The sequence below is a fragment of the Abramis brama genome, assembly GCF_963993115.1.
Source record: "Abramis brama genome assembly, chromosome: 3".
Taxonomy (NCBI): Eukaryota; Metazoa; Chordata; class Actinopteri; order Cypriniformes; family Leuciscidae; genus Abramis; species Abramis brama.
In genome coordinates, this window is record NC_139965.1 from 31,396,717 (window position 1) to 31,416,394 (window position 19,678).

The following is a 19,678-nucleotide window of genomic DNA, read 5'->3' on the forward strand; positions in this document are numbered from 1 at the left end:
TCGTAAGGGTTCGCTTAAGAAAAACAGACAACCCCATATCATATTTGCAAATGTTCTGTTTAATAAAATACATTTTAATCTCATGATTTAAGATTATAGTTGATTGAAAACAATTTAACTGTACAGTAATTACTGGCTCATGATCTTAAAACATGTGCATTTACAAAAATATTTATATTCTTATACATTTCTATGAGAGTCTAAAGATCTTTGCATCCATCCGGTTTTGAATCAGAATTGTCAGAATTGGATAATTCTAAATTCGGTGAGGAGGGCGACGATGAGGAAGACAAAATAGAAGATCAGTAGAAAAATGCCATAGACTCGGTTCAGGTGGAAACACTGAAGAGGAACCAGTATAAAGGAGAGGACCAGAGACAGACCGAGCGCTCCTGAGACAACCCAGCACAGCACCCCCTCTTGTTCCAGCTGTCCATACAACAGAACACAGCACACAGATCAGACTCCATCACTCATTTAAACTAATATTCAGCTGACTAAAAGCTTGCTACATATTCTCAAGTAAACACCAGAAAATTGTACAGTAGATAGCATCCAGTTACATGTATATGCAGAAAGCTGAGGCATTGTGTATAGAGTGTGAGACATACCGTCACAACGTTATTATTCTGATACATTTGCAGCAGGCAGCCCAGACCTACACCAAATAGCATGTCTTCATGCAATGTTAAAGGCATACAAAACGCATTCTGTGGTGATGTTTTAGGGTAAAATATATCAGGATATTTACAATACTGTCAACTATTGATATAGTTAAAGCACATACACTCACCTAAAGGATTATTAGGAACACCTGTTCAATTTCTCATTAATGCAATTATCTAATCAACCAATCACATGGCAGTTGCTTCAATGCATTTAGGGGTGTGGTCCTGGTCAAGACAATCTCCTGAACTCCAAACTGAATGTCAGAATGGGAAAGAAAGGTGATTTAAGCAATTTTGAGCGTGGCATGGTTGTTGGTGCCAGACGGGCCGGTCTGAGTATTTCACAATCTGCTCAGTTACTGGGATTTTTTTACGCACAACCATTTCTAGGGTTTACAAAGAATGGTGTGAAAAGGGAAAAACATCCAGTATGCGGCAGTCCTGTGGGCGAAAATGCCTTGTTGATGCTAGAGGTCAGAGGAGAATGGGCCGACTGATTCAAGCTGATAGAAGAGCAACTTTGACTGAAATTCTCGTTACAACTGAGGTATGCAGCAGCATATGCAAGCATTTGTGAAGCCACAACACGCACAACCTTGAGGCGGATGGGCTACAACAGCAGAAGACCCCATCGGGTACCACTCATCTCCACTACAAATAGGAAAAAGAGGCTACAATTTGCACGAGCTCACCAAAATTGGACAGTTGAAGACTGGAAAAATGTTGCCTGGTCTGATGAGTCTCGATTTCTGTTGAGACATTCAGATGGTAGAGTCAGAATTTGGCGTAAACAGAATGAGAACATGGATCCATCATGCCTTGTTACCACTGTGCAGGCTGGTGGTGGTGGTGTAATGGTGTGGGGGATGTTTTCTTGGCACACTTTAGGCCCCTTAGTGCCAACTGGGCATCGTTTAAATGCCACGGCCTACCTGAGCATTGTTTCTGACCATGTCCATCCCTTTATGACCACCATGTACCCATCCTCTGATGGCTACTTCCAGCAGGATAATGCACCATGTCACAAAGCTCGAATCATTTCAAATTGGTTTCTTGAACATGACAATGAGTTCACTGTACTAAAATGGCCCCCACAGTCACCAGATCTCAACCCAATAGAGCATCTTTGGGATGTGGTGGAACGGGAGCTTCGTGCCCTGGATGTGCATCCCACATATCTCCATCAACTGCAAGATGCTATCCTATCAATATGTAGCATTAGCATTTCTAAAGAAAGCTTTCAGCACCTTGTTGAATCAATGCCACGTAGAATTAAGGCAGTTCTGAAGGCGAAAGGGGGTCAAACACAGTATTAGTATGGTGTTCCTAATAATCCTTTAGGTGAGTGTACACAAAAAGGAAAACTTTTAAAAGACTGTATATACTAAAGGATACTAAAGATAATGCCGCCAAAACAGGCTGAGATGGCCATCCGTGGGTATCCCTGACGGGCTATAGTAATGTCTGCAAAGCAATCTGTGAAAACACAAAAATATTATATCTGGTCTAACAGATATAAATACATAACAGTGTATAATGTCCTACTGGTGATCCTTTAAAGCAGGGAACGACAACTGGCGGCCCGCGAGCCAAAACTGGCCCGCCAGCAATATTTTCTGGCCCGCCGGATTATTTTGGAAGTCCTAAATGCTGCACAAAACTCTTCCAATACTTGAGAAAAGCCGTAGTCGCGCGGCGATTTCACCGGGATTACATTTTAAAGTATAACTGTGCGTTCACACCGGACGCGAATAGCGCGTCAAATTCGCGCCTGCCGCGTCTTGTTATACGCTCGACCACTTTGTGTGCATTCGCGCGTCAAAAGACGGTAGCGGTCAGAACTCTGGTGTACTTTGGACTGAGCGCACGGTCTGTCTGACAATAGCCCACTCCCGACATCTTTTGACAGCGTATCCGCACTTAATTCTGACCACCTGTACACCTAGCTCTGAGGAGCTGTTTGGTACTGAAACCATTGTCAGTCAACAACATTCTTTTTTTGCAAGGATGTTTGAAATAGTTCGGCAGAAAATAGCCTACTTCATTTGTCAGTAGGGCAATATGATTTTCGTTTATGTTGCTTTGAAATTTGAGTGATAGGCTTTGTCCTATTCAATTTAGGTTATTTATATTTCATAAATTTTCTCTTTTTGAGTGATAGGCTTATTTCTCTGCTGACAGTACAATGTTAAAATAGCCTAATATTTATATTGACATGAACCCAATTTTTGTATAGCATTTATAATTATTATAGGCTACTTAATCTCCTTCTTTCCGTTAGAGACATTTGAATGTGAGATTATGGAAACGAGATCTAAATTTTGCGGACCCCTCAGGTCTGGAAATAAAGTGGGTGAACACAGAGTGTATTTTAAGCGGTTGCTGAAAAGAACCTTGTGGGAGCGGGACGGAAAAAAACAGTCCTGCGCAGACCTTCTTAAACCTTTAGGTGTGTATGTGTGTGTCCTGAATAAATAATAATAATAATAAAAAAAGGAATAAAGTTCAAAAGTCAATGCACTTTGTCAATGTCAGTAAGCGAATGAGGCATGATTGCTATTCACACCTTTATTAAAATGGCTGTAATCTGTTAGCACAATAGTACTTGATCTGTTTAAAATGATTTCCTTGATATATCATAGGTGTTAAAAGGTGATAAATTCAAAATTCAAAAAAAAAAATCAAAATTAAAATTTGTCTAATCCAGTAATTCATTTTTTCTATTTTTGATCTGAGCACAATCAGAAAATCAGAAAACCCGTCGTTATTCGTTTTTTTCATTTTAGTTCAGGAAATAAATAATGGAAAAACAAGTCGTTTTTCATCTTTTTATTTTTGGTTTTAATTTGAAAAAAATATTCCACGATTATAGGCCTACAGTATATAAGAGTATTTGTATCCATAGGCCTACTCTGTGTAGCTGGCCCGCCATCTACTGGCTAAAAAAAAAATTGCCCCGCGGCCAAAGTTACTTGCCGACCCCTGCTTTAAAGTATTAAAAGCTATTTTTTTTTAACACATAAATTACCATTAGTACTTAAAATATTTAAACAATACTAGTATCTAGTAGTTGCAAATCTCTTTTACTTTAACTTCAGCTCCTAGAACTGGCTATGAGCAAAAATAATAAAATAATGGGAAAAATAATGTGCTATGTGTGTATTTTTTGTGTTGTGAGTGGGTATGTACCTCCGATGCTGTTGCCCCAGGCTAACAAGGTGAGTCCCAGTACAGTGTTGCTGAGTCTGAGAACAATCCCCAGCAGATGCAGCACACTGACAATCTCAGACGCCACAGTGCTGATCCACAGAGCACTGACCACAAAACCTAGCAATGAATAGAGCTACACACACACACACACACACACACACACACACACACACAAAATTCAGCTTTGCCTTTACAGGAAATATCATTTTAAATTACATTTACTAATTATTATTATTAAATGATCATTATTATTCAATTACATTTTAAATATATTAAAAGTTAATTTAAATTAATTATTTAATTTTATTTTTACTGTATTTTTGATCAAATAAATGATTTATTTGTTAATTTATTTCTTATCTATTTGTTAAGTTAGAAAAAAAAAAAAAAAAAAAAAAAAAAATCTACTAATATTAGACCCCAAACCTTTGAACAGTAGTGTACATTACTGCAAATATGCATATGAGCTATGAAGCTTTATATTAGCAGCGTATTTCAACCAAAATAAAAAGCAGACAGAACTGAAGATTCATACAAAGTGATATCTAGGAGGATGATTATTTGTGGTAGTGAAGAAGACTATGGCTGAGAGGAAGACTCCAATGCAGACTGTAAGCGCCCAGACAGGAAATTCTCCTTCAATGAGGTATAAGCCATCTTGAATGAAAAAGAATGAATGTCTGTTTTAATCACATGCACTTTACAGAATGTGAAGTGATTACACAACATCTGCATTAACAGCATTTATATTTTCGCATACAAGAGGAATTTCAGTTCCTCTGAAATTATTTGACGGTCATTAGTTGTTATATTCGGTCATTAGTTGACCGTTCTAATGACTACAACAGGAGTAATAAAGCAACAATAATAGGGGTGACATAACAGTAGCTTACATGTGCACAAAACATAAAAGATTGCTGTTAAACAGTTTTGTTCTCATGGTTAAAAAAAAACAAGCCGACTCACACTTTCCAGACTGGAATGTGAGCACACACACCAGAGGCCCAGTGATTATGTGCAGACAGTTTAGAGGCCGTTTCCAGTTGTGATCCTCCTTATCTGTGTCCACCACAGGAACGGTCAACAATAACAGCACTTCTACAGGCACCTAACACAGTCCGACAGACAGGAAAAAAAGGAACTTCACCTTAAAGTGGGCATGAAAAGGAAAGTGAAACAGACAAGTGACTTGTGCATTTTGGCCATCGGGAATTCACTGGATGGTTGTGTTTTGCTATTGCTGTTATGTGAGTGACAGATTGTCCTGTCCATGCACCTGTAAACGGCTTGTGTCATCATCAGAGAAGAGATGTTGTTGTTTTATTAAAGTTTACAAGGTACATGGATTTTAAAAAATAATGATGTGCATGGATAAATCATTTATAATAAATATTGCAAATAACATATGCATGTATATAAAGTTCCCACCATCCACCAATTGGACAAGTTTATTTTAAAAAAGAGGTTACTAGAGGAACATCCACCCATTTAGAACCAGGAAGTGATCATGAAACGTTCACATTTTCACCTTGATCACTTTGAGGACTCTGGCACTCCAGGGCCGTCTCCTCCAGGTCCGGCTGTCCACTGGGTTAATAGCATTCAGGAAGATCCGGGCAGTAGATTGATTGTAAGGCAGCAAAGGCTCATACTCTTCATCTGAAACATACATGTAAGAATTTCACACACACTCTAAATTATGAAAGAAACTTGATGAAGAGTGGCATTTCAAAGCCAGTCAAGCAACACTTTCACGCCATACAGAACTTCCTCAAAGATGCAAAATTCACTTTCACTGTTAACTAAGCAGATGGGAACACACACTTTCAAAACGGCCATATTTATGAAAGTCAGTGGAGTTTAAAACAACCACACACATACATAACCCACGGAAACTCCAGCTCTTAAGTTAGCCAACATAGTTTTAAGTTGAGAGGAAGTGACCCACCATGTGCTTGTATGCTGCCACTCTGAGTTTCTATATGTGAATCAGACTGGAGAATCTCTCCTACAAGTCAAGAACAGCACTCATTAATCTCTGCTCAGCAATATGACTAACACTGCTATTAGTCAAACAGCATGCATTTTATTTCATAAACTACAATAACACTTTATTTAGATAAAGTCCTGACAGAGCTTTGCGTTTCCATTGTTGTGAGCATATGAATGTGTAAATAGTGTAATTTCAGACCGAATTTTCAGAATTTTTATATTTTGAAAACCAAAAACCAACAGTAACATGACTTTACAACACATTTTAACATTTTTAACTTAAAAACAGAAAATAATCGCTCCTTATTCAGAAATTGTAATGAGACTTTAAGAGGGTAAAATGTGTGTAGTGTGTAGCTCAGTGCTGACAAAAAGAGCAGTCTCCTCACCGTGTTCTCTGCCTGAGCTCTGTGCCGATTCATTTAGCTGATGCTTCTGACGATTGTAAACATATGCACTCACAATCACAGTCAAAACATATGCAATATACAACCCCAGATAACCTGCGCATAAGAGAAAAAAATGGCACAGGAGACAAATATGTTAGACTTATAGTCATCCATTTCTTCCAAACAAACTGAAATATTATTCTTTGAACTGGTACCCTTTTATTCTACTACATGAACGTGAAACATTCAGAATGAACGTGTAAATTTTGGGTAAATGAATAACGGTTATCAGACCCACGGCTTCTCCCATGGAAATGTAGCCTTTGTATAGGATACTGAAGGTCCAAAACACAGCCGCCATGTAGAAAATGACATCACGAAGGAATGGACGGGATGCCACAGTGAAAGGTTTAATCAGAGCAATGCTCCCAGCTACCACTGTTGTAACAAAGATTCCTGCCCCTAGAAAAAAAATCAGATTAAAAAAATACAGTATGTCATTATAAAGCAGGGAAAAAAATCCCAATTCATGTAGTTCAACAAATGGTCTATATTCATTGCTAATGAACATGTCAATGAATCAACATTAAATAAATGAACACATACTGAATACTATATACTGAAAAGCACCATAGATATAACAATACTACAGAGCACTTCATGTTTTTATGGTTAATGAATCTGTTCACAAGACTTAAATGCGAAGCGTGTAATTTCTGCAGCAGCCAATATAACTATATTTGTGAGGGCCAAAAGTCCTCACTTATATAGTGAAATACTATGATAACTGATTAGTGAGGACATTTTACTAGTCCTCACTAGTTAAAAAGGCTTATAAATTATTTTCCACATGTTTCTGTGAGGGTTGTGTTTAGGGCTAGGGTGACAATATAAGGATTGTGTTTAGGGCTAGGGTGACACGATATAAAATCAATGGAAGTCTATGCAGTGTCCTAATTAATAGAGTGAAACGTGTGTGTGTGTATATGTGTGTTTGTGTAAGGATATTTGGTGCATGTTTAAAAGTGCTGATCTCTCACCAAACAGTGCTCCAACAGCAAGACCAGCAGTCTGAGGGTGAGAGAAAGCAGCCATGGCACTGAACACATCTGGAGCCCCATTTCCGAGTGCCAGGAACGTTACTCCCTGTTCTATTCCGTCATGGAAAATTATGAAGAAAAAGAAAGCATGCCAACACCAACACACAACCTCACAACACCATGTTGGGCCCTTTCCAGTAACCAAAACACAAATAGATCACTTTAGATTCCACTCTGTCACACACCGCTTGACCACTACACACACCTCTCAGTCACAAACACACTTTAATGACTCAAACAGTACAACAGACTCTTCTCGATCATGCACAAACTTCAAGAATAAACAGTATTAGACTAAACAAACACTACCTAGAATCCAGCCTTGGCAAACACTGTGGGCATATGACCTACAGACTTATTGTTTGAAGACTATTGTCAGAAATCTTGTTTGATCTACTACATGTAGTTGCTTAGCATGTTGTTGTGCTATTCTCTTCACTCCAGGACTCAGGAGTTTATCACTGCTGTGGTTGATAAGGACAAAGCAGAAGTCCACATGAGGAGTAATTAACCTCCTCAACTTCTGCAAAATGAGGACAAATTACAATGATCAGCTGATCTGGGTATATTACTGTTCTGCCATGATTCAAACATTTAAAGGATACGGCCACATTATGAGTCAGTCTTAGTGAGGAGGAAATGGCTGAAAGATTTGGGCAGAAACTGAAAATAAATAAATAATATAAATCAAAATACACATTATAAGCTACACACATTTGAATTAAATATTTTGTACTTTATAGATTGTAATCATTGTAAATGAATTTTGCAACCAAATGATGAATTAACTGACTTTATGACACTCAAAAAGCAGAACTTTTAGAAAATAAAGACTCAACTCAAAATTCTCCAGATAAATGAAAGACACTGTCTCTGTCACATGAGTAAATAAGGAAGTAAAACATAGCCTAGGTCAAAGCCAGAGACTCAGCTTGATTGATATTGCCATGAGATCACATGTTTCCAGAGTGTTACAACTATTATTCATAAGTTTTAATCTATTACTAATTTGTATCAATTGATAGCCCTAATTATCAAATTAATGCACAACGCAAATATAATGCAATGTAATAAACATGCCAAATCATATTCACTCTAAAAGTAAAGATTACACACACGCACACACACAACCAGCACTTAACTTATAGCTAATTCAGTCAGGCTCAATTATTGAAATTAAATGATTATCAATGTACCAAGCTGTGAAGAATGTTGGTAATATGTGGAACATAAAATCCACACAATGGAAGTCACTGGTAACATTCTTCAAAATATCTTCCACAGAAGAAATTAAGTCCCTTAAGGACAGGGGCAGCAGTGATCACCAGGCCTATTAATAACCCTTAAAGTGTTTTCTCAAATACAAGACTCACAAGTCTGATGCAATCAGCCCGAGGATGAGGAACAAAACAAACAGCCAGATTACCTGACAGGAAGAAAAGAGATATATATAAATTATATATATATATAGTATATAACATCAAATTACAACCGAGACTGGTGGATAATGATTAGTTTTAGTTGGATATGTAAAAAAAACGTGTCACGCTCCACAAATAAACTTACACAATATTCGATTCTCTGTTATGTGAACAGTTTCAAAGGAAACTTTAAGTTTGGTGACTGAGCTAAATGTCCTTACATAGAGTGTGATGACTAGGGGCAGCAGATTAGGTGGAAACAGACAAAAGGTGACCCAAGGGTATTTGATGAACCCTTCATCTGAAGCACAGTCCGTGGTGTTCTTCACAAACTCACATCTCTGACTGGCAGACAGGTTCATCACAACATCGCACTGTAACACACACAAAAAATGCAGCAGTGCAGGATTCCTAGCAAATTGCCAATAGTTAGAAAGGGCCACATAACGAAGAATTTAATTATGGTAAATGGAGAGTGGTACCTTTACACTTTTATGAAGTTACTGCAAATCCGAATAATGAATTAAAGGGGTGTAACGTTAGTGGTTTGATTTAGCTGTGTAATCTAAATATACATTGTCTATGATCTTATATTGAAGAGAAGTTTTGTCCGGCTCACCTCGTCTCCATTGCGGTTCAGTGTAACTCCTGCAGGTCTGTCTGAACTCCAGACATTCCCAAGAGCAACGAGCTGGTAACCGGATTTCTGGCAGCTGACACGATCCCATTGCAGAGCAACGGTGCAAAACAACACTAAGAGCAGAGCACGCATTTGTACGCAGATACTCCTTCAACATTGCTTTTCAATGTTCAGCACTAACAGTTGAATTTTACCGACAGCAGCTTTCGTGGTTCTGACTCGGGGTTTTTTCCTTCCGTGTGATATACTCCATGTATGTAGACGCTGTGAAACACAATTTGTGGTTTGCTTGACCTAAAATAACGCAGGATTACACATTTTACTACTGTCACAAGAGAAAGTCCAGGATGTGTGACAGGTCTTTCCTATACTTCCTATACAAACAGCGTGACGACGAGTTTTCTTATGCTCCCTCCCTCTGTCCATGGTTAAAGAGACATTTCATTATTTTTCCACTTAAAGGGATAGTTCGCTCGCAAAAACCTATATTTTTTGGGGGGTGAACTAACCCTTTATATGTCGCTTTCTCTCACTGAGGACTTTACAAGTTGGCTTACGAGTTTTTAACCTTTAGTGTGTCTTTTTTAATTAGTTTTTTCCCCTCCTTAAAAATGTGTTTTGCAAGATGGCACTGGTTATAAAAATAATTTGCAAAATTGCAACATCGAACATCAAGCATACAATGAATATTTCCTACAAAGTCAAAGCTGGTTTGCTTGCCTTTAGGCTGGATCCCACACTTCATGTGGACTCTCATTCGTCATTTCAGCGCTCAGAAGTGTGCTCGCGAGTGCCAAGGGGGGTAATTGAGCGCTCGATTTCCGTACCACCAACGGGAGCCGCCATTGGCTAACAAGCCTTCACCTGCTGTTAGCATCCCATTGACTCCCATTCATTTTGGCGTCACTTTGACAGCAAATAACTTTACATCTGAGGCGTTTAAAGACTCCATTTGTCTATTGTTTATTTCTAAAGAAACACGACAATGTATAAAAGGCTCCATTACCTTGTAGCTTACGTTATGGCCCCGTAGAAGCAGTTTTTGTAAAAGTAGGCTAACGATTGCGTCATAACCACGCGACTCTCTGGAAATTACCGTAGAGACAGGAAGAGAAGCTCGCAGTCAATCGGGGGACGTGGAGGCATAATGTCCGATAAAGTCTAGGGAGAAGCCCATAGAGAGTCATGACATTGCTCCTGCTCCTAGCTCATGGACAGCTCCTACTCACACTCTCCGTCTCTGCAAGATTCGGAAGGGAATGGTTCAGATTTCGCTCGGCACAGCTACTAGAAGACTTACAACTGTCAGGCAGGCTGCTCACGTCACATCCACGTCGTCAAGCTCAGTTTGAGTCTGGCAATCAGGAAATGAGAGGTGTGTTCGACATCGGCTGCGGCTGGATGCAACCGATCGGCGAGAGTAGCCGCGTGCAGGCGGGGAGGAGCTGCAAACGGAGACGTGAAGTCGGACACTTTCTGGTTCCCGTAGTGACCGCTCACGTGGTGTTTGCATACTTTACCACAGCTGCAGTGAAATAAATGCAATATTTGCCAAATAATACAGATGTTTCAGAGACATTTTCATTCAATACTTTATGTACAGCTTTATACAGTGTCTGTTTGAACAAGAATAAAGTTCAACATTAAGCTACTATCAATGAAGTGGAGTCTACGTTTTTTAAGCAGTTTTAATTTGATAAACATGACACAATATAACATGACAACGACATGAAAAGAGTGTTCACTGTTATAATAAACTGATTTGAGAGCTTTAGAGGAACTAAAGGTGTTCGAAATAAACACGAAACACACGTGATCGTTGTCATGCGGTGAATCCGGCCAATCGTGGAACAGCTGTGTCGTCATCAGCCCACGTGCAGCCCAGTGCAGCCGCTCTTGAGAAGCTGCGCTGGCTGAGTTCTCCGGCTACTCTCGAATTGCTCGCGCGGTACTTTGATGGCATACGTCACAGTCACGTGGCGTCGGCGCTGTATCAAGTTGGACAAAATTTCTAACCGGCATGCACTGCTTCAAGTCAGCCGCCGATCGGTCTGCGCAGAGCTGCATGAAGTCGAACAAGCCTGAGGGCTTCTAATTTGCTTCACTTTTCTCCGTTGAAGTCTATGGGGTCGCTGTGTCCAGTTTATATACTGTCTATGCGAGTGCCTCCTTTGTGTCCTCGATGTATGGCGGGCCGGAAGGTCCAAAAATAAGACTAATGACTTATCGTGGGAAGTCACTTATAGTCACTAGCTACTAAGATGCCTCACTGATAGGCCGGCGGTGGATCTATACTCAAGTCACTTTCCTCACGCAGCGAGCGACTCTGTACCAATAAGTTGGCGTCAGTTTTATAAATATTAGAACCTCATTTTGTAAGAAACATGGGGGGAACAGAATCCGACGGCAAACAATCCAGCTGTCGGAATCCGTTCCCCCACCCCCATGATGAGAGATGGTGATGTAAGTTAGTGGCTTACAGTTTTTTTCAACTGCTTACACACAAAATCCTTACTTGTCACACAGTTTCTGAAACCTGACACTCAAACACCAGAACCACAAGCCAATACACCAATTCTTGGCCTTCGACTCATAAAGTTCTCATAAATTTCATAAAACACTTTTTGCAAACCACAACACACAATTCTGTAACACACAAAAATCTAACAGGAAGTATCTTGATTTCCTTTTTCAAACACAACCTATCAAAATGGCACACTAATTCATCAGTGCCTCACACTAACTCCTCACATGTGCAAACACCCATTGCTTTACTTACAGTTTTTCTGAATTGCTAAAACACATTTCTTGAAACCATCAATCACTCACTTTCTCAAAACCTAAAACACAAAACAAAATTTTCAAACCACATTCAGAGAACCTCTGACTCTTCTGGCAAAATCAAACAATTGCCTCAAAACCATTTTATTTTGATCAAAATCAAACAATGCTTTCAGATCATAGCGAGTCAATATTTTAGACACTACAGATCATTCATTAGACACTACATCAAAAAATGGAGAACACAGAACCCAAAGCATGCAGTTGCACGAAATGGCGCACACTTCATTCATATTACCAGATTTTTGTCTAACCAATACACACTGTTGGGCATAATGAAAAGCACTCTCATCTGTAGTATGCCATAATACTAAAATAGTTCAAACTGTAGAAAATTCTTCAGATTGAAGAATTGTACGTTCAGATTGTACTCCTTACAGGAGCATAGTCTGGGGGTTGCCTATATATTTACATTGGACTGAACAAAAATATGCTCACAAATAAAAACAGTAAACTGAAACAGATTGAAGTGTAAAACAATTAACCACTGAGGTGTTTGGCCAGGTGGCACATGTATTGACCAATTAGCTCATGTAGTGTCATTTTGAATGGCAGTGTTTTGAAATGGCAAACATGTGACTTTATGTCAGATTGTTGTGTCTTATGCAGAGAACCGTGTTCAGTGCATTTAAAAAGTGCCATTTTGAATTGCAAAATGTGTGTAAAGCAGAAAATGTGTTTAGACTTTTGGAGACTTGAGAAGAGGTTTTGCTCTCTGTGTGTCAGTTTAAATAATTGCGCTGTACATGTCATTTTAGTGTGTTAGCAATTGGAAAAAACTGTAACGGCGTTATCTTTTTCAGTAAGGAGTAATCAAACGAATAACTGTTTCCCCTGTTACAACGCCGTTACCGTTACTGACAATAAAATGCGGCGTTACTAGCACACTGAAGTGGTTTTCATCCGAGTAGGCTCTCTCTCAGCCATAGGACCTGCAAAGTTTTTTCTCTGGTGTGTGTGTGTTTATGAGGCGCCGGACTGGACAAAAGCGAAGCAAACGCCGCATGCGCACAAACACACACATTACAACATAGTCTTACACACTGGTGCAATAAATTCAAAACAACATTTCCAAAACTGGTAAGTTATGTTGCTTGTGGTTCCCCCCTCACAAACCTTTTCACAAGATGAACACAAAAGACACAACCAATGGATACATTGGCACATTTTTATTCATTCATGTACTACACGGTACAACACACACACACACAAAAATTATTCCGCTTCAGCATCCCGTCTTTGGTCTGGGTCAGGCCAGAGAATCTTGTCAGCATCACAGGCTATATTGGCCCTAGCCAGGCAACGGAGGTAAAATCATCTTGCATGCCTGTTCCCAGCTGGCACGCATCAACTGAAATATTTGGCAGGCTTCTTCCATTTCATCATCTCTGTGTCCTAGAAAAATAGAAGTACTGATTACTGTAACGGTAACACATCCTTTTTACAAAATGGAAGCATTCAGAAAACTCTATCTGTATTTGAGGCAATTTGATGCATTCTTTTTATTACAGTATAGTGCAACAGCTAGAGTACATATATGTGTTGTAACAGCACATAGTACAGCTTTCAAAAGTTACAGAGCAGTCTGAAGTACATCTACTGTCGACTACCTGTTTTTCTCCTGGAAGGTTCTTATGATTGAGGTGATGGTGAAGCGACTCAAATTTGGCCTTACTCATAGCCCAGCCTCCCTCATTAGTCATGGACAAAGACATGGGCAACTAGAGTGTCTTGTCTCTTTGCCCTTGCCCTTGCCCCTCCTCCCCCTCCTCCCCCTCCTCCCCCTCCTCCCCCTCCTCCTCCTCCTCCTCCTCCCCCTCCTCCTCCTCCTCCTCCTCCTCCTCCTCCTCCTCCTCCTCCTCCCCAGTGTCCTCGACCTCTTCCTTCATGTCTTTCTGGATCCATTGTTCCAAAACTGAATGAACTCTGGTTTCCACTTGGGTAATTGTTTGCTAACTGAACTGAAGCTATGCTGACTTGAGTGAGCAATATTGAATGCTAGTGCTTTCTAAATGACAACATGGTGTAGGCAATGAGAAATGAAGGGTTTTTTTTGAGATTCTGGAATAAGCTATGATCCTGAGATGGCGAGCCTCCCAGCTGAAAAGTCCTAAAAGAGACAAGAAATCCTGCGATTCTTCGAGTGATCAGTGCCTTATCTGATGTCACAAGTGGCCTTTAGTGGTATTTCTCACCAATTACCTCAACACTGAATATCGCACAGAACTGATTGTTGCAATACAGACATTTGCACTATACTATACCAAGAGACTTTTGTATTCATCGTTTGGATTCAAAGGGCTATTTGTTTTGCATACTAAACACACAATTGTTCCATGGACTGAGAACTGTTTATCTACAGTGAATTACTGTCAAGTTTTTGTATTATTGTATTATTATTATTGTTATTTTTCTTTAAGTAATCTGTTATTTGAACTGTATTTTCTTTTCTGGGCTAAAGGTTCTAATCCAACCAAATTGAATCGAATTGAATTGAAATATCTTTAATGTCCACAAGAAGGGGCAATTTGGTTCACAAGAAGTAGCAACAAATTTATATAAACAAAGCTCCAAAAAACTAGAAGAAATTAGAACTCAAACTACAATCGAATTTAAGTCTATTAAAACAAATTGATGTACATAAACAAGATTTAAATACCAAATTAAACAAATATAATACGAATAGATATAATTAGATCAAGTAACTATAAAGGAGCTCAAAACCTATTACTTAAAGGGAAAGAGACAATTCCATTGTTTTATACAATTAGGCCTATATTGTTTATTGTCATTTCATTTTTACAATCATTTTAAATTTTCCTGCAAAGTAAAAGGAAACTATCTTCTTAAAAGTTGTTGATTTTCCTGGTCTGTCTGTTTTTTGTGCTTTGCCTCATTTTTGCCCTCTGCAGCGAACCTAGAGTTCTGGTCCATACTGTGTATCCTGACATACTTGATACACACGCAGAAACGGAGTAGCAACGGCGCACTACATAGCGCTACCTGTTACATACATATATATTGTAGGCCTATATAAAACACAATTTTTGGAAGAGATAAAATAGTTTTGAATTAAGTGTTTGCTGCTTTTGCAAGAGATGTCTGATATTTTGCATGTTGTGTGTGTGTGTTTTTGTGTGTAGAGTTTCAAGAAATGGAGCTATAGTTTCAGAAATTGTGTGTAAGCAATTTGAAAAAAACTGTAATGATCACACGGAACAATTACTCACGCTCAATATGTCACTGCAGCTTGTACGATCTCATCAAATGGAAATCTCTTGCATTCTGAGAAATATCCTACAGAATCGTGAGATCAAACTGCTCCACAAACAGACTCAAACACCAGAATGAGGCTTTCCTCTTTTCTTTCAGAACCCCCCTGTTATTTCCAAACTCATACATTGCAGCTCAAGTGCGCTCAGGGATTTCTACTGTTCAGATATTCTTCCTTTTACTACATTATTCGCAAGGGCGCCCTCCAGAGGCGAGTAGGCACGACGACAGTCTATTTTTGCCCTGGCTACTCAGGGTTTTTCCTGCCTCAAAACGTAGTAAAAAACGTAGAGGTGGTAAAATCCTGATCATGTACGTATTTTAATAATAAGATAATTCAATTTGTATTTTCCGTAGACAATCATATACTGTAGGCTACTGTGTTTCCCACAGCATTTTTATGGGTGGACCTCTGTACCTCTAGGGAAATTGTTTTTATATCTCAGTATATATAGCAGAAAAACAAAATAACGTAATGTAAGTTTTTCAGTATCGTGCAGCCCTGATATTGAGCATAGATTAAATTGAACCTGGAATAATAATTTAAGATACCAGATGAGATGTAGCCTATGATAGATTTTGAACTGTACTATTTTTTTATTGCAGGTTTCTGGGATCCCCAGCGGAAGGCATCAAGGCATCAGAAAAATATACAATCTACTTGACTTTACAACAAAAAAATAATTATTTTAAATCAGCCAAGAGGTCACACCTTCATGTATTGATCTTCTACTGGTCACACGTTATCATGTAGCTAGAGCGAATTCGCAGGTCAGAGTTCACCAGACTTGAACTGTGGAATGCAGTAAAATGCGAAACTTTTTGGAAGAGCTAGCATTTCCAATCTCCCACATTCACATGTATATGAATGGAAGTCAATGGAATGAAAAGTGAAGTGTGACCGCCCCTTTAATCTGCAGTCAGGGCTTGACATCGACATCGGATTGCAGCAGTGGCATGTAACGCAGTCACTAGCCACTAGCCACTGGCGAGTTGAATTTTATAGACAATATCTAAATTTTTCAATTGTAGTCTGAAATAATAAATAGAATGCAATATAAATAAGTGCAATGTAGTGTTGTCAAAAATAAAAAAAATCGATACATATTGATACTGAAATATCTGAATAAATAGGCCTACATGATACCAGCAGCGCTTTCTCGCGCTCTCATCTCTCCGACAGCTTGTGACACACAAACCCACCTCACTCACTAACTCACTCACTCACTCGTTTAATTTGCTCCGGATGAATATTGTTGCCGTTACAGGGCTTGCATTTTGGTATGGGATTGTGTGTATTGTGCATTATTTTTTACTCCTTCCCGCAGATTTTGTGTTCACACCTAGTGACTGCAGATAAAGCCGCCTCTCAGTAGCCTACTAAATTGAGTTCTTTTTAGCTGCTTATTTACATTAAATTGTCAAATAAACACAAAATAATATCAAAATGCTGGTCTGAGTATTCAAGTAAACCCAGTCAGTTATGTTTTTAAAAAGTTGAGAAAGAAAACGTGTGTAACAGTAACAGATCCTAATTGCGTCCGGTCTTAAAGTGACATCAGCACTAAACAAAAACATTTTTATTTATTACAAACTTCCATGGTAATGATGAGATGTTCTGGTCCATGATCTTACCCACTAAACATTGGACGTTGGATAGACATGCAGATCATGTCTATATTGGGTCCGTCGGTCCATGACCAATTCTGGACATCTATTCGACGTCCAAACTAGGTCCACTATTTTGACGTCCAACCATGGCCCAACTTGGACGTCATATTGACGTTCAACATTGGACCTTTGAACTGGGTAATTTTTTTGGACGTCATTTGGACGTCTATGACAGGTGCAGGAAATGTACATGATTACTATGTAATAGTTTTATTTATTTACACATTTCAACATTGTTATTATCAACATGATTAATACATATGAATACAGATTATTTATAATTATTTAAGAACATTTTCCAAAAACTCAATTTTTGATCGTCTCAGCATCAGGTGATAACTGGAGACACGTACAAAAGTGTGATGTTGTAGCTCAAACAGTAGAGCATATGTGCTTATAACGCTAAGATCACGGGTTCGATACCCAGGGAAAGGTGTGTGTGTGTGTGTGTGTGTGTGTGTGTGTGTGTGTGTGTGTGTGTGTGTGTGTGTGTGTGTGTGTGTGTGTGTGTGTGTGTGTACCTAAAGTAGCCGCTGTTTTGTTTGAGCGCACTGAGCGCGATTATTGTTTGGAAAAGACTTATTATCTAATAAAACACACGATCCACAGCAAGCCGATCCCAAACGAACTTTTGTGGACGGACGTCCACATTAGACGTGCGGAAGACGTCGAAAAAAGACGTCGCCTGGCGTCACAAAACAACCCCTTCAGTGGACCGAATTTGGACGACGGAAAATTGAAAATGAAAATTACGTCACTCCGACGACACATTGCACAGTGGGTATATACCACAGCTAACTGAAATCGACATGGTAATTAAACAATAAGTGCTACCTAGTTACAACATGAGAATAGCCAAACAGTATAGATGATTTACAAAATCATACACAAAGAAATGATTGGCTAAAATTGTACTGTTCTCAACAAAAATATGACCCTATGAGTTTCGTAATTTGTAGAATAGGATTTGTGTACCTGCAATGAAGAATTTAAAAAAGTGTAACCGATGTGTTGTGTTTGTGAGAGAGAAAGGAAAAAAAACTACAAGTTTGCAACTCCTAAAACATTTTCTCGAAGACTTAACACAAATTGCACTGTTATAGGGGACTCTGTTTTGCTTCAATAATAGTAGATATAATACAGTGTATGCATAATTTGATTCGATATTCTGATCATGTTTTTTTCAAGCACATTTTATCAATGCCAAACCACATCAATCTTATTAACTACTATTTACTAACTTAAATATACGAGCTTGATAAAAATTATCATTCTAGAAGAAAATTTCACATGGCACTTAGAGGCTTTTGCATCTGCATTTTTTTTAGCGGCGTCTAGTGGTGAGGTTGCGAATTGCAACCAGCAGAAGTTACGGTGGCCGACAGGAAGTGATGTCGTCGTCTGAGACAGCAGAGAGTAGCCAGTTAAGCTCTATTAGGTTTATGCACAAAGATAAATTAAGAAATTAGATTTAATTAATTATTCAGTAAAACGATATGTTATTGCGAATATTATTATTCCTCATTGTGTCAGTGTTTTATTCGCTGAGTTTAGCTATAGCTTTTTTGCACGAGGAACAACATAGTGACGAAAAAGTGGAAAAGTAAAGGAAAAGTACACGAGTTAGGATTCGGACTCGGGTAACCCAAAGCACAACGGTAGATGTCAGCAAGCTGCCCGTGAGTTTATCAGCAACAACTATCTAACATCAGTTTTGTAAATATAAGAACCTAATTTTGTAATAAACATGGGGAAACAGAATCCGACGGCAAACAATCCAGCTGTCAGAATCCATTCCCCCCTGATGAGAGATCAGATGTTGATGTAGTGGTTTGACTGATAACAGGTGTTGTGCCGAATTTCGACCACCGCGAAATTATTATCCCCCTGCATTGGTAGGTTTAGGATTAGGGGTGGGGTTAGGATTAGGCAATCAGTTACTGACTTCAACGAGGAGGGTCATAATTTGGCAGGGGGTCGAAATTCGGCACAACACCTGTTACACAGACCCATAAATATTATTTTTGCCAGAATACTGTTAACGCCATATCGGAATTACCCAAATTATGAGATTCCGACTTGTAAAAACCATTCATGTTCTCAAACTCGTAATTCAACTTGCAAACTGAATTTTCTGAGAGATGGGATATTGATCCTTACATTTTAAACTTTGAATGATAATATTTTTTAAATGTTGTTTGTCAGTGTTCTTGGCTTATGTTCAGATATACACTTTATCATCATTAATGCTTCACAAATGAATTTTAGAAATGTGAAAAACATTTAAAATAAACATTACTCAGAATGCAAAAAGGCTTAAAATTATATAGTATTATTAAAGATAATTAAGACTAGTATTGCAATTAAAATGATTATTATAAGCATTACATAAGGAGATTTTACAAAGAGTGAGTATAATTTACTTGAAACAGACTATTTTTTTAATTAAAGCCACCAAGAATTGTTTAGTCTT

General features: G+C 38.7%; 1 protein-coding gene and 1 long non-coding RNA gene across 2 annotated transcripts; both read right to left on the reverse strand.

Annotated features, from left to right (window-relative positions):
- Nucleotides 1–38: 38 nt before the first annotated feature.
- slc8b1 (solute carrier family 8 member B1) lies at nucleotides 39–10,274 on the reverse strand. Its single transcript, XM_084108816.1, has 15 exons — nucleotides 9,400–10,274; nucleotides 9,002–9,154; nucleotides 8,733–8,785; nucleotides 7,965–8,022; nucleotides 7,300–7,405; nucleotides 6,554–6,721; nucleotides 6,260–6,373; nucleotides 5,827–5,886; nucleotides 5,407–5,537; nucleotides 4,845–4,986; nucleotides 4,414–4,535; nucleotides 3,858–4,011; nucleotides 2,064–2,144; nucleotides 612–676; nucleotides 39–429 (listed from the first exon to the last, which is right to left on the reverse strand). Exons 1-15 carry the CDS (start codon nucleotides 9,550–9,552, stop codon nucleotides 241–243), a joined length of 1,749 nt encoding a protein of 582 aa, XP_083964942.1. The 5' UTR covers nucleotides 9,553–10,274; the 3' UTR covers nucleotides 39–240.
- Nucleotides 10,275–13,415: 3,141 nt separating this feature from the next.
- LOC311080437 lies at nucleotides 13,416–15,694 on the reverse strand. Its single transcript, XR_014605589.1, has 2 exons — nucleotides 15,492–15,694; nucleotides 13,416–13,656 (listed from the first exon to the last, which is right to left on the reverse strand). It is a non-coding gene; the product is annotated as an uncharacterized lncRNA (long non-coding RNA).
- Nucleotides 15,695–19,678: the final 3,984 nt, after the last annotated feature.

Bases quoted from the DNA above. Each gene is read 5' to 3' on its own strand.
- slc8b1 (XM_084108816.1), bottom strand. From the start codon at position 9,552: ATGCGTGCTCTGCTCTTAGTGTTGTTTTGCACCGTTGCTCTGCAATGG. The intron at 8,786-9,001 runs GTAAGGACATTT...TCTTCCTGTCAG, and splicing joins CCCTAGTCATCACACTCTAT to GTAATCTGGCTGTTTGTTTT. The intron at 4,987-5,406 runs GTGAAAATGTGA...GGACTGTGTTAG, and splicing joins GAGTCCTCAAAGTGATCAAG to GTGCCTGTAGAAGTGCTGTT.